Source organism: Harpia harpyja, chromosome 3 (assembly GCF_026419915.1).
Source record: "Harpia harpyja isolate bHarHar1 chromosome 3, bHarHar1 primary haplotype, whole genome shotgun sequence".
Classification (NCBI taxonomy): Eukaryota; Metazoa; Chordata; class Aves; order Accipitriformes; family Accipitridae; genus Harpia; species Harpia harpyja.
In genome coordinates, this window is record NC_068942.1 from 59996453 (window position 1) to 60011688 (window position 15236).

At 40.7% G+C, this 15236-nt stretch overlaps 1 protein-coding gene across 1 annotated transcript in view; it reads left to right on the forward strand.

Annotated features, from left to right (window-relative positions):
• TSHR (thyroid stimulating hormone receptor) overlaps positions 1–13892 on the forward strand; it is a 78579-nt gene extending 64687 nt beyond the window's left edge. The window contains exons 9-10 of the mRNA XM_052782920.1: positions 9788–9976; positions 11530–13892. Of these exons, the coding sequence (XP_052638880.1) occupies positions 9788–9976; positions 11530–12940 (1600 nt within the window). The 3' untranslated portion in view covers positions 12941–13892. The remainder of the gene's footprint in view (positions 1–9787; positions 9977–11529) is intronic.
• Positions 13893–15236: the final 1344 nt, after the last annotated feature.

Consider the following 15236-nt stretch of genomic DNA (forward strand, 5'->3'; position numbering starts at 1 on the left):
GAACTAAGATGCTCATTGTTGTAGAACTGTGACAGAGACTGTGTTGGTGCTGAGTAAGCCTTTTTCATGAGTATTTGGCTAACGAGACCTTTTTCTTAATATTGCACATGGCACCAGAGAAGCCCTTTCTCATTTTGTTCCTGGCCAGAAAGACACCTTTCAGTTGACATAACTTTACCTGGACACCATATTTCCATTACGATACTACTTTGTCACAATAAATACACAGTCTCAAAGCAAGGTGCACTCTCCTGTTATGTTTGGGGTCTCATACGGCTCACTGCACATCTTCCCTCTGAGGCCACAGGTGGCACAATGGGTTGAAAAGCTCCTTCCTAGGGATGGCAGAAGATAAAGCACTTGGGATCTTAAGTCTAAGGGAGGTGAGAGCTTGCGGCAGCACAGATTTTGACTCCTGGAGTTTTTTGCTGGGTATTTAAAGCACCAGGGTGGTTGTTATGCTAGACAGGTGAACAAGTAAGGACATGCTGTGAAGGGTAGTGAGGTAATCATATGCTATAATAATGTTGCCAGGTAAGCTCACTCTGCAAGGGCTAGCTTTGATGTATGTGAACTACATGAAACCTCTTGGTTTAGGGGCTAGAGATGACTTACTAGGACATGCATATATAGCTGTAAAGAACTTCCTTCTCACTCTGTGTTTTCACAGTGTTTCAAGTTAGATTTCTCAAATGAAATTTTTCTAATCTTCTATGTGCTAGCCCACCTATATATATCCTTGATCTCAGGACATGTTTTACATTTTGTGGTGGCTTGATCCTGGCTGGATGCCAGGTGCCCACCAAAGCTGCTCTATTACTCCCCCTCCTCAGCTGGACAGGGGAGAGAAAAATATAACAAAAGGCTCGTGGGTTGAGATAAGGACAGGGAGAGATCACTCACCAATCACCATCATGGGAAAAACAGACTCGACTTGGGGAAAATTAATTTAATTTATTACCAATCCAATCAGAGTAGGGTAATGAGAAATAAAACCAAATCTCAAAACACCTTCCCCCTACTCCTCCCTCCTTCCCAGGCTCAACTCCACTCCCAATTTTCTCTACCTCCTCACCGCAGCAGCACAGAGGGACGGGGAATGGGGGGTTGTGGTCAGTTTGTCACACATTGTTTCTGCTGCTCCATCCTCTTCAGGGGCAGGACTCCTCACACTCTTCCCCTGCTCCAGCGTGGGGTCCCTCCCACAGGAGACAGTCCTCCATGAAGTTCTCCAATGCAAGTCCTTCCCACAGGCTGCAGTTCTTCACAAAGTGCTCCAGCATGGGTCCCTTCCACGGGCTGCAGTCCTTCAGGCACAGACTGTTCCAGCGTGGGTCCCCCACAGGGTCACAAGTCCTACCAAAAAACCTGCTCCAGCATAGGCTCCTCTTTCCATGGGTCCACAGGTCCTGCCAGGAGCCTGCTCCAGCACGGGCTTCCCACGGGGTCACAGCCTCCTTTGGGCACCCACCTGCTCTGGCGTGGGGTCTTCCACAGGCTGCAGGTGGATATCTGCTCCACCGTGGACCTCCATGGGCTGCACGGGGACAGCCTGCCTCACCATTGTCTTCATGACAGGCTGCAGGAGAATCTCTGCTCCAGTGCCTGGAGCACCTCCTCCCCCTCCTTCTTCACTGACCTTGGGGTCTGCAGAGTTGTTTCTCTCACATGTTCTCACTCCTCTCCCCAGCTGCAGTTGCACAGGGGTTTTTTTCCCCTTTTTAAGTATGCTATCCCAGAGGCGCTACCACCATTGCTGATGGGCTTGGTCTTGGCCAGTGGCAGGTCCATCCTGGAGCCGGCTGGCATGGGCTCTGTCAGACATGGGGGAAGCTTCTAGAAGCTTCTCAGAGAAGCCACACCTGTAGCCCCCCTGCTACCAAAACCTTGCCATGCAAACCCAATACACATTTGCAGTCTAAAGAGCCAGTTATCCATCTCCCATTAGAACGATATACCTCCATGGCTAACAATAGTCCTAGTAGTATTTATAATTAGAGTGAGATGTGGTACTATAGTGACATTAGAGAGAGAGGTATTGCTTCTCAAAGGCAGAAGGCATAAAATGGCATGTAAGATACAGTAAATCAACAGCAATTAAAAAAGTCAGAGTATTTCACATCATGATCCTTTGACTTGCTAGTCCTAAGCTACAGATCCTAGGAAGGTATTGTGGTTTAACCCTGGACTGCAGCTCAGCTACACATAGCCACTTGCTCACCCCCACACCCAGTGGGATGGGGAGAGAACTGGAAGGGTAGAAGTGATAAGATGGGTTGAGATAAAGACAATTTAATAATTAAAAAAAAAGACAGGGAAAAAACAACCAAACCCAAGAAAAACAAGTGATGCAACAAAAACAATTGCTCACCACCAACCTACCGATGCTCAGTCCCTGAGCAACAGCAGCCCCAGCAAACTTCCACCCAGTTTTTATTGCTCAGCATGACATGTTATGGTCTGGCATATCCCTTTGGTCAGTTGGGGTCAGCTGTCCCAGCTGTGTCCCCTCCCAATTTCTTGTGCACCCCCAGCCTACTCGCTGGTGGGGTGAGAAGCAGAAAAGGCCTTGGCTCTGTGTAAGCACTGCTTAGCAGTAACGAAAACATCCCTGTGTTATCAACACTGTTTTCAGCACAAATCCAAAACATAGCCCCATACTAACTACTATGAAGAAAATTAACTCTATCCCAGCCAAAACCAGTACAGAAGGGTGCAACATATTATTAAATTTTAATTTAATTTAAATAGCAGCTTTAGGGACTTCTGTTACCCATGGATAACCAGGAATTATTTTGCATGTGTGACATAGGAAAGGTTTGTTATAAAGCGAGGTATCTTCCAGCAACAATTTAGAGCAGAATCCTTCCACCTGAACAGATCTCTTAGTTGACATTCAGGAATTAACAGGAACAAAATAGTTTCTGAAACTCCCAAGTATGCACTGCCTTAAGAAGGCTGAATGAAATTCATTACAAAAATGAATGAAAATTGAGTGAAACCCTACTATTTATTGTTTTGTCATGTCGATGGCCATTAAAATCTCCCACAGGAAGCAGAAACGTGCTTCCAATTGGTGCTTTATTACACACACACCCGCGCACTGTACCATCAAGACTAATATTAATGAGCTAATTATAGAGACCAGAGATTTGTTAACTTGCATAATAGCCTGAGAAGTCTGACCAATACAGCCCTTCCATATGCCCCTTTGGTAGTATAAACAACTTAATAAATAATTTGTTAAAATAAGCCAAGTCATTTTTGGTTCAGGCATCTAGCTATTGTTAGCTGGCATGGGAATTTGTGGACATTGCATCTTCCTCAAAAAGAAAGTTCTACTTACAATACTGTTTCCTCTTGAAAATTAACTCTGTGGAAAACAATTACCTGAAGATAAATATTCCTTTTTCTGGGGCAATGAATGGCATTGCTTACAGTGGAAGCAGTATGGAGGAAAAAAAAAAAAAAAAGAAAAAAAAGGAACATTTATGGAGCTCAAAAAAGAGACTCTGTCTTGCCTCCCTACCAAGCTGGCAGAACTCATCGTCTCTGGAGTTCCCTTTATGCCCTCTTGAAGTGAAATAAGAATTTACAGTTGCTGGAACATCTGCCCCACAGATCTACCATTTACTGTTTTTTTTCTGATCAGGATTTCAGCAGCAACAGCAACTTAAAGGCTGAAATACTGACCTTGGATCCACCCTAACAGGGTAATTTTCTTCCATTTTGGCTTTAAAGAAAACCAGTGAGAAAGATTTAACTACAAAGAATTGTGCCTTGGCTATATGTATGTTATGTGAGTTTGGCCATGCTCTCAGACCACCTAGTTAGATGGTATATTTAAGTAGGTATTAAAAAGTTAGGTAATTTTTTTTTTTTTAAATTTGCAGTTTACAATAGCAGAGGAAGTGGGGAGTGTGATCACTGAATAGAGGAGAACAGATGCCCATAATTCCGATTCCTTTGTCACTGCTGTATATTCAGATGTATGTGGATGTATACAGAGATTGCTTTCTTTAGAAAACTGTTTCAACAGTATAATGACAGTACATTGCTCTTCACCTAAAAATGAAATCTTGGCTAGGATTCAGCAACTCCACGGACCTGGTGTACTAAATGCACCAACAAGAGCTGCTGCCTACAGCACAAGTTCAACAGAGTACAACAAAAATACAATCAGGCTCATTATTCAATTAGCTTTTGCAAAAACATACAGTCCAAATTCAAAACATTACTAACTGTTGCACAAGATACATGTGAGTAATTAATTATCTTTAGAAAGCAGAAGTGCTCTTTAAAGCATCATTTCCCAATCTAGTAATGGGTCCTACCTTACGAGGTTCTGTTCTGTTCCTGTCACTGGGCACAAGCAAGTCTTCGGGCACTCTGCATTCTGCTAATCAAACAATGCGAATTTGTAGATTTAAAGAATCTTTCTGTAGGTAGAAATAATATCTGTAGTCTAAGCCCATCTATTATATATTTTATGCTTTTTTAACTATTGTAGTATTGCAGTACTCAGAAATCTGTATATGATTAGGTAAAAATTCCCAATGGTACTGATGCAGTCAATCTCATTTTCTCAATTATCTGTCTTTTAAATTCTCATTATTACTTGATTTCATACTACAATTGCATATTTCCAGCTGTGAAAATGTTTATTGACAAAAGCTATTATCCCTTATATCTAGTTCTGAACTTCTGACTTCATAAAAACAATGAAGAATTAGACCAAAAAATAACCCAGGAAAAAAAAAAGTCAAATCTGAGCAGCTAAGTATCTGTTTAACACTTGTATCGTATATACAGTTGGTTCGGAAAACATCATCTCTTAAATCATAAGCTATGTTTTATTCTCACATTTATCTGAAGCTCGCCAATGTCTCTGCAACATTCAATCTAATATGTAAATTTCATGTAAGGTAAGCAACAGCCTAGAAATGTCACAGGAGATTTATAAGAAAGCATGTGAGGAAAAAACAAAACTGCTAACAAGCCACAGTGTTAAAATTGGTTGAGTGCACTTTGGTTGCCATTATGCTCCACGCTGGAGAGCTCTGCCCTACTGCAGACAGACCACTTCCAGTACCTGAGCGAGTCCAGACCACAGCTACTTAAATGCTAAAGTCTGGTTTGGATCTAGGCTAGAAGTGAATTTTGCTAGCACTTTACCATAATCCTGAACATTTGACATCTCCCACAAGGAGTGTGGCTGCCTGGTTTCCGTATCATCCTTTGTAAGGGTTTGTCAAAGGCCTTGTGGAACTCCCAGGAGATTCTGAGCAGATCTTAATCACAACACTCAGAGAGGTTTGTAAGGCAGGACTTATTTTTACAAAAGCCCTTTACATGCTGACTTCCCTCAGGTATATCGTATTAGTTAGTGGCTCATTTGCTGCCTTCCTGCAGGGGGCTAAGTTGGAGGTTACACACCTCTTTTACCAATTCGACCTCCTTGAGCTGCTTCAGAACTGTTTGGTGAAAACCATCTAGTCCTCAGGACTCATTATCATTCATTTTATCAGTTTCCTGCCTAACCTCTTTTATAGTCTCTTCAATTTGAGACAGATCCTCTTGACAAGTCTATCAGACCTCTTCCCCATTCTCTTGTGTTTCTTTAAGAGTACCAGCTATAGTTTAGTAGTAGTAGCAAGACACTCCTCTGTGCAATATAAACGTTGCTGTGTTTAAACATCTTAGTTATCAATGTTATTAGCTATTAATGAAGCTGACATAACTGCAGTCAGTTCCCATTTTTCTGAGCAGCCCCAAATCAAGACTGATCATACAATGACACAGAACAAAGAAATCATTTAGGAAAATGTGTCTTCTGTATGAACGTAGACACAGATGCTACAGTCTGCAAACTCCAACTACTTGGATTCACATTGCTCTGAAGATTAGTAATTGTAATTTAAAACCTTTTCAAACCTATGCCTTCTAGTTTGAAGACAGCTGCTATGCTGCTTGAAGTAGATTGTGAATCTGAATAGATGATCATCAAGACTGGATTTGTAAAGTAAAAAAACCCCTGTCAATCCCTCTGGCCAGTTGACACACACTTTGTCGCTAACAAAGTGTGGGCCTAGGTAGGGTAACTAAGAAGGTATCTTCCACTGGGACACAAATTATCACCACACTCCCAGAAGGCTTTTCCATTCACAATAGCAGTGGTACAGAGAGGTCACAAGACCTCTTGGTGCCAGACACCATACCAGCCATTTAGGGACTTCCCAAACTGGGGATTTTGGAAACTTCCACACTTCTGAGCCATTGTGCTTAATATGGCCCATGGATGGGACCAACCACTTATTGTTAGCCCTGCAACACGATTAATCCTAAATCATCTGGAACTTCAAGGCAGCTGTGCCTGTACCCTCTCCCCAAGCCCCCCAGTTTAAAACAAGCAGAGTTTTTGAAAATAAAAACTGCAATACCTAACTGCTTAAATACACACTCATATACACATACATAAAACACTTCAAAAGATTCGGTAAGATAGAACAGGAATGATGTAGTCTTGTAACTAATTCTTCCAAGCCCTTTCTTCTTACTGAACAGATCTTTCTCTCAGACTTTTTAACATCACTTGAGAACACTCTTTGAGTTGCCACAGACTTGCATGTTCCCCTCTGCTCCCTGGGAAATTGTTTCCACCACCTGAGCCCTGGGCTGGCTGCTGCCTTCTGCTCGCAGCTCTCCAGAAGCTGCAGCTCCCTCTCCTGTGCACCCAGGGCCCCAGAGAGGCTCCTCTCTGCAGCTGTTTCCAAGGCACAAGCCCTTGTCCCCAGGCCGGCCCAGTCATTTCTGATGGGATCATGACACAACTGTGAATAAAACCGAAACAAAAAGGGATATTGTCCTTCTTGTTACCTTGTTATTTGGCCTGCACAGTGAGTCATGGCACTAACTTTCACAATTTAATGATGCAATTTTGTGAAAAGATTATACCTTTTCTCATTTTTAAGTCTCTTGTCTCGCATTCTTAGATGCCCCAAAACTTGTCTCACAAGAGTGAATAATCACTCCCAATCACCTTCTTTACAATACGCATGGCATCTATAGTCTCCTACTGCTTCCAGTCCTAGCTTTTCCCAAGAGAAAAGGTTATTACTTCATATATAAACAATTTGATACTTTTAATCATCCTTGCTGTAGCTTTCTGTGCTTGCTGTAAACTGCATATAGTATTTATAGATGCAGTCATATTAGATTTACAAAGTGCAGTTTTTCTGTTCTATTTTCTCTTTCTTTCCCCCAAATTCTTAGCGTTCTATTTCCCTTCAACATTACTAAATAGCACTGACCTGACATTTGCAGAGAGGACTCCAAGATCTTTCCCAAGTGCTAGGCAAATTAAACCCCATTGTCATGCATGTACAGTTAAGATTGCTTTTTCCTAAATGCACTTTACATTCGTCAGTATTGAATCATGTCAATGATTTTAATGCTCAGTCACTTAGTATTGCAGGATCCTTCTGCTTCTTTAGACAATCAGCTTTAGCTTTCAATACCTTGTATTATTTTGTGTCAGAAACAAGTTTTGTTGCAGCTACTATCATTCTCTTTCCAGACTGTTTATGAGTATTTCAGTAGTACCAGCGCTGGCCTCGCCTCTGTGGTCCTCTGCTGAAATGATGTGTATATTCAGATACCAGTTAATTCTCCATTCTTCCTCTAGCATGAAAACTTACCACCTGCTTCCAGGCTTTCCCCCAACTCTTTTATTTTTTTAATTAATCCAGGAGGGCCATTCCCCTTGTCACATAACAGATCAGTTACCTCAACAGCCCTTGATACCTGATTTTGTCAAGGATTTTCAGAAATCCCAATTCATTGTATAAACAGGATCATCTTTCTCCATATGCTTGTGCTAGAACATCTTCAAAGAACTCCCAAGAGTTTGTGAGGTATCATTTTCCTTCCAAAAAGTCTTATCACCTCCCATCACACAGCATTTAACCATGTTCCCTTCCTGCAGGTAGCTGCCACCACCATGAGGACTTGATGGAGACCCATGGGGGTTGCTGAAAGGCCAGCCTTGTCTTGGTAAGATCTAGTCAAAGATCTAGTTTACCAAGATGTTTTGCTTCAGAAGGAGAGCTCTATAAAATGAGGAAATTATGAAAAACAAAAAGGAGCAGGCCACTAAGTTGATTAAGGGACTGGAGCATCTGTCATAGCAGGATAGGCTGAGAGAGTTGGAAATGTTTAGTCTGGAAAAGAGTCAAGGGAATCTTACCAATGTGTATAAATACTTGAAAGGGGCAGGGGGAGTAGGGAACTGGGAAGACAGAGCCAGGGTCTCCTCAGTGGTGTCCAGCGAGGGAGGCAACAGGCACAAACCGAAATACAGGAAAGTCCATTTCAACCTAAGAAAAAAACTTCTTTACTGTGAGGGTGGTCAAATGCTGGAACACGTTGCCTAGATAGGCTGTGGAGTCTCCAATCCTGGAGATACTGAGAAGTCAACAGGACACAGCTCTGAGCAACCTGCTCCAGGTGACCCTCATTTGAGCAAGGAGGTCAAACTGGATGATCTGGAAGCTCAACTATTCTGTGATTCTTTAAAAGATAAAATGATAGCAGGCAGCATTCGGACTCTTCTAAGAGCCAATTCAGGGGCTTGGTAGAAACACACACTACCTATCAAAAAGGACTCCAGAAGAACAAAAAAGTTTATGTGGTTGAAATCAACTAGTCGTGCCATATTCAAATATGTATGATAGCAAAGAAGCTATTAGAAGTAAAAAACCCCTCCTGCAGAAAGGGGAAGCAATTTCTAACTCAATTTAAAAAAAAAATACAAGCAAATCAAAAGAAAAAAAAAAGGCAGAGCAAATCCAAGTGTTTAGAAGAAATTTGGTTAAAGCATAAGATTAGTAATAATCTTCTTTTAGGTACAAGAAACCAGCCAGTGGGTGAGACTTCTAGAGGGATAAGAACAGCACCTTGGGAAACAATGCATAGAAAAAAGCTGAATTATTTATTATTAGGGTGTTCATGATGAAAGTGCTCACACAATGTTCCTACACTAGAACCTCTTTTATAGGTTTACTTCTTTACAGTGTCTAGCTCTGAGAAAACATCTTGATTTCAAGCATCAGTAGAAGAGGTTTTGGGAAAAAAACAAAAAATGGGTGGAAAACACTAACAGGACCAGATGACATTCACCTGGCAGTTCTAAAGGAAATTCACCTCCCCCATCACCTATGCAATGTATCTGCTGAGGTAGACTCAGTACCAGAAAAACAGCAGCAAACATAATACTAAATTTTCTGAGAGTTTCAGGATTGACTGAGATAGAAGATTTTAATTTCAGTTTATGAAGAACATTGTTTTAGTAATTACTTTCTTTCTATTGAAGTATCCCAATAGGTTAAAATGAGTCTAAAGGGGTCTAAAGGAAAATAGCTCTTCCAATGGAAGATGTGATTTCTTTAAGGAATTTTTAAAACTTTGCTTTTCTGTATGCATTTGTATCTGGTTGGCTGGAAAGGTGTAATTTAAAAAGTCCTAGTATTTCTTTGTCATCTATATTCTGCACTATGAGACATTAAAGACAAGAGCTTTAAAACACAGAGAAAATCACAGGAGAAATTCATATCCTACTTGAATTTGAATGGTATCAGAACCTAGCAAAGTGGTATGAAATCCCTACCTGCTCTAGATTTGATTTTTGCTATAGAATTCTATGAAACCCCTCAATTACTGTGAGAATCTGAAAAAATTCTGATCCAGTCACTGGATATTCTGACGTTTGTCTTTTTCTTCCTTTACCTAGGGATGTCTCTAGAACAGCCGTTGCTAACCTTCCAGCCAAAGGACTGGAAAGCCTTAAAGAACTAATGGCCAAAAATACGTGGACTTTAAAGAAATTACCAGCTGTAAAGGTATTTCTTCAGCTAATGCGAGCTGACCTATCATATCCAAGTCACTGCTGTGCTTTCAAGAGCTGGAAAAAAAACAGTGGGTGAGTTTCACTAACTTACATTCAATTTTAAAGTATGTAAGTGAAGACAATGTTTTAATATTAATATAAAATTACATCTATTGGCACTTTTGTGACCATTTTTCTAGGTATAGAGGACATTCTTTGAAATAAAGATTAAAATTTCAAACTGAGAGAAGAAAGAATTTTTAATATAACAATTTGTAGGACCTTTTGCAACAGCTCCTCCTTTTGTTGAGCCCAGAATTAAAGGGAAAAAAAAGGGGGAATGTACTTTCACAAGGCCTGGAAAAAGAAGTTTTGGAGAGGTTATAGTCTCATGTCTCATATGTTCTCTAACTGAAAAGCTCAGAATAAATGATTCTGTAATAACCTTGTAGACAGATTATTTCAAATTCCATTTCAGCAGGATTTCCAGCCTCCCATCAGAAGAGGTGCAGATAGCTTTTGGAAAGAAATAAATACATTTATAGGTGTCCTAATGCAACACAGTGACTCACCTGCTGGGGGGAGGGTGGGAGGATGACTTACTGTGATTAGCAGTAGAATTTTACTGCAGAATGCAAATCCATTGTAAATCTCTCCAAAGTTCAATAAGGTTTAGAGAATTCTTATCCAGGCCAGCCCCTGATTTAGGAAGACAGCCCCAGTCTTCAGTACTGCAGTGTTTGTGGCTGGAATACATAGTATATTAAAAATATGCTATGATAAGTATATGAATTATTCAATAATAAACTTGCAAAGCAATAACATTCACAATTAGAACAGACTGGGAAAGTGAGGACAGAAATAAAACAGAGTGGAGAGATTCAAAACCTGGACAGGAAGAATGTGCAGAAAGAACCCAGCACAATCTAATGACGGAAAGAAGCAAGTATTTGCATGTCTATTAGTAGAGATGAAAATTTCTCAGACTGAATTCTATGCAATCTCAAGTTGTAAGCCATCTCGTATTCTAGACTACTGGAAATGAGAAATGCTAATGGTTATGTGACAGTGGATCACAGTTCTCAAAAAATTTGATGCCAAATTGCAATTTTTTCCTAGCAAAAAGCATGAACAATTTTCAACTACAAATACAGGTGCATCACACCATGAGGTACAGGATTCCCAACCACTACACCGCTAGTTAGCTGTAGAGCACCTGCAGAAAATAGAACAGAAATTTAAATGATGGAAGTTCTGGAAGAAATTGATTTGTAAGCAAAAATTAAAAGGAAAGTAATACTGTGTGTATTATCTACAAAGTTATAAATAGCAGGTTAAAGCCTTGTTACCTACTAAGAATGCAGATCCCAAGTAGGAAGAGGGATTATGGATGCTGAACGAACCAAATTACTACTGGGGATAGATGACAGCAACAGAGAAAGGAAAAACATCGTTTAAAAAAAAGCCCAGAAACACTCAAGCTTATTGTTCACTATATGTTCTGTTAACAGAAATATATCTGATCACATTTTTATAGCTATGTTTTCATTCACAGTGATTTGCTTTTGAAGTGTTCCCTTTGTTTACTCACTGCACTCCAGTCAGATGGTAAATGCCAGCAGTGATTTCCTCCTCTACTCTTTCAGAATTCTGGAGTACCTGACATGTAACCAGAGCAGCAGTCACAGCTTTCGTAAGAGAAGATCAGTCAAAGCTCTCGGAGGTCTTTTTTACAAAGATTATGCAGAAGAATACACAGACCACACTGATACTGCATATGACAAAAACACCAAGTTCACAAATCTTCACGAAAATTCCCATTATTACATTTTTTTTGAAGAGCACAGAGAAGGGAATCTTGGGTTTGGCCAAGAGCTCAAGAACCCTCAAATGGAAGACGTCCAGACCTTTGACAGTCATTATGACTATCCTGTCTGCGGAGGCAATGAAGACGTAATATGCACTCCAGAACCTGATGAGTTTAATCCCTGTGAGGATATAATGGGATATCAGTTTCTGAGGATTGTGGTGTGGTTTGTGAACCTGCTGGCCATCCTAGGTAACATTTTCGTCCTTTTCATACTTCTCACCAGCCATTATAAACTGACCGTACCACGCTTTCTGATGTGTAACTTGGCCTTTGCTGATTTTTGCATGGGGCTATACCTCCTCCTGATCGCTTCAGTGGATCTCTACACCAGGTCAGAGTACTACAACCATGCTATAGAGTGGCAGACTGGGCCTGGTTGCAACACAGCTGGCTTTTTCACGGTCTTTGCTAGTGAACTTTCTGTGTACACACTGACTGTGATCACCCTGGAGCGCTGGTATGCCATCACTTTTGCCATGCGCCCAGATCGAAAGATTCGCCTCCGGCATGCTTTGATTATCATGCTGGGAGGGTGGTTCTCGTGCTTTCTTCTTGCCCTTTTGCCACTCGTTGGCGTCAGCAGCTATAGCAAAGTCAGCATCTGCTTGCCTATGGACACTGAAACACCAGTGTCTGAAGCCTACGTTGTCTTCGTTTTAATATGTAACATTATTGCTTTTGTCATCATTTGTGCCTGCTACATAAAAATCTATGTAACTGTGCGAAATCCTCAGTACAAGTCAGGGGACAAAGACACCAAAATTGCCAAGCGGATGGCTGTGTTGATTTTCACTGACTTTGTGTGCATGGCTCCCATCTCTTTCCATGCTTTATCTGCCATTATGAACAAACCACTGATAACTGTCACCAATTCCAAGATTCTGCTGGTACTCTTCTACCCACTCAATTCTTGCGCCAACCCCTTTCTTTATGCTATTTTCACCAAAGCTTTCCAAAGAGATGTGTTTATCCTGCTAAGCAGGTTTGGTATATGTGAGCATCAGGCTCAAGTCTACAGAGGTCAGACAATCTCAGCCAAAAACAGCAGCGGCTCTTACGGGCAGAGAATCAGCCGAGGGCTAGGTCAGATTCTTACAAGCACTCAAGACCCAGTCAACAATTACCTTCCTGCTGTGACAATGCAGAACCAAATTCTCATGGAAGAATGCAAGCAAACTGAACTATAACATCTCAAAGTATCACAGCCACAATCTGGTCAAGAGGTGGTTGTGCATACAGTGAATCGAGTGAGAAGATAACATATTCTCCATATCATTTTTCCTTAGCCTATCCTTTGAGATGTCTCAAAGTACCTTCAGAGTGGTCTTCTTTTAGACAAGTCACTCATTCAAACCTCTTGTCTCACACTCTTATCAGTGCAGGTCATAAGATACTGTTCTGATGATAATGCTGGAAGCAGATGTGAATGCTTTATCTAAATAGGAAAATGTGTATCTATAAACTCAGCAAATATGAAATATACCCTCATCTAAAAAATTTAAGGAAGCAGGAGACCAAGCATAAAACTTGGGGGTACTTGTATGACTAAAAAAAGGACGTAAAGTTTTATAATTAAAATGAGATGAAAAAAAATATTAGATGTTGAAGTTCTCAAATGCCAACTGCCTATATGTCAAAAGGTTCAACTGGTTTTCCAATAGCAAATTTCTAAAACTTCCACCAGGGCCTAAAATGGAACAGATTCCTTCTGCTTCTGCCATATTGACCTAAAACAAAAGCTAGTCTTTTGTTTGCAGTTCTTGGTTTAGTTGCATGAGGTGGGAAAAGAAGCCTCTTCATATTGCCTTTATAGCAGTAAAAGGCAAATATCATTGGTTTTGCAGCTGCTCATAAGCTAACAGGTAAGAAACATTAGGGCATTTGTCTCTGTGTGCTGCAAGAATTCCCTTACTATCACTCTCACTTTTTAATAAACCTACTTAGGAGATGGTTTAGTTTGAATTTTTTTGAACACCAGTCTACCCAGCCAGGTTAATAATGTTTGTATTTTTTTGATGGCTGAAACTTAACATTGTACTAAATTTTCTCCCAATTATTCATTCTTTACCTGATTCCAGTACTGTTTTATCTCAGCACGTTTATTACTTTGAACACCCTGTAACTACTGCTTTCTCACCACTACTGTTACCCCTGCTTACCCCTCTCTTACAGGGCTAGAATGACTTTCCTTTTAGCACTTGCTATGTTGAGCTGCCTCAAATCTACACTTAGACAAAGGGAGTGGATTGTGCCTTCAGGATACTTCATGCCCTTCAGTTACTGAATTGAAGGCTAACCACTAGCTCCCCCAACATGTTTTAAGAACATCTGTCCATCTTGTAGTGACATCTGTTGTCTGACTTCTGCAATGTCTGCAGTACAACTACATAAACCACACAGCTTCTGGTTTTCATAGCCTGTCTGTAGCTTAGACACATACTCTTCACACTGTGCTTAAGGAAATCAAAGCTCAGATACAAGGAACAACCCACAGCCTTTTGCTCCAGTGAAGCACTAAAGCATTCTTCTGCCATACCTGCTGCTAGATGGGGCCAGACCAAATTCAGGCTTGGCTGTGCTCAGTTCATCCATACACCACAAACAAAGGAACCAGGGCCTGGCTCTCCACATCTCCTGCAGACATCAGGACTCAGGGTAGGAGCTGCACTGCACCAGCTTGCTTGTTAATACTTGTGTGGCCTGAGTGCCTGGTTTTGACAGCAGGATCAGACCTGTTCTCAGCCAACTGTAGAGAAGAGCTCTGTAGGACTGCTACCAAGATTATCATTGATCATTTCACTCATCTATTTGGAAGGCTTACCATGAGAATGGAGAATATTGGCTGAATCTTTGCTTTCAGGTAGGTATTTCAAAGCTCATTTTGTACTATCTATACTGTTTTAAATGGAATTACAGTCTTTGAGGAACTGAATTCAACTGAGCAGACAGCAGTGTGATCTTTCATAGTGTGGGTTAGTAGTATCCAGAAAAATGTAATGGTAGAGCCCTTCAAACTGCTAGCTACTACAGCTGGAAATTGCATGATTGCAAATGCCATGTACATACTCCCAATTCAAACTCAGTTTGATTCCATATTCTTGATTATAAATGAAGGCTGCTTCAGTGAGCAGAAACAAGGGCCTAGATTCACCAACTCTGTGAGATGATCTCAAAAAAAAAAAAAAAATTTGTCATTGTTAACACCATTAAAAATATACAATATTGCATTATAGATTAATTTAGCTGCTTATTTTGGGGGAGGGCAGGCTTCCATTTTTAGTTGATTTTCAACAAACTTTGAAGCCAGAACTGCTGAAAACCATGCAAATAATAATTTATGACCTCCTCTTCTGTGATCTGGACTCAGCCAGTGTTAATCAGAAACATAAAAGTAGCTTCTTAAGTGTGCAGATCAGCAAAATTTCCTACTCTCGAAACGGCGCATTTGGAACACTCTGCCCGTGTCTGAAAGTCCCACACAAA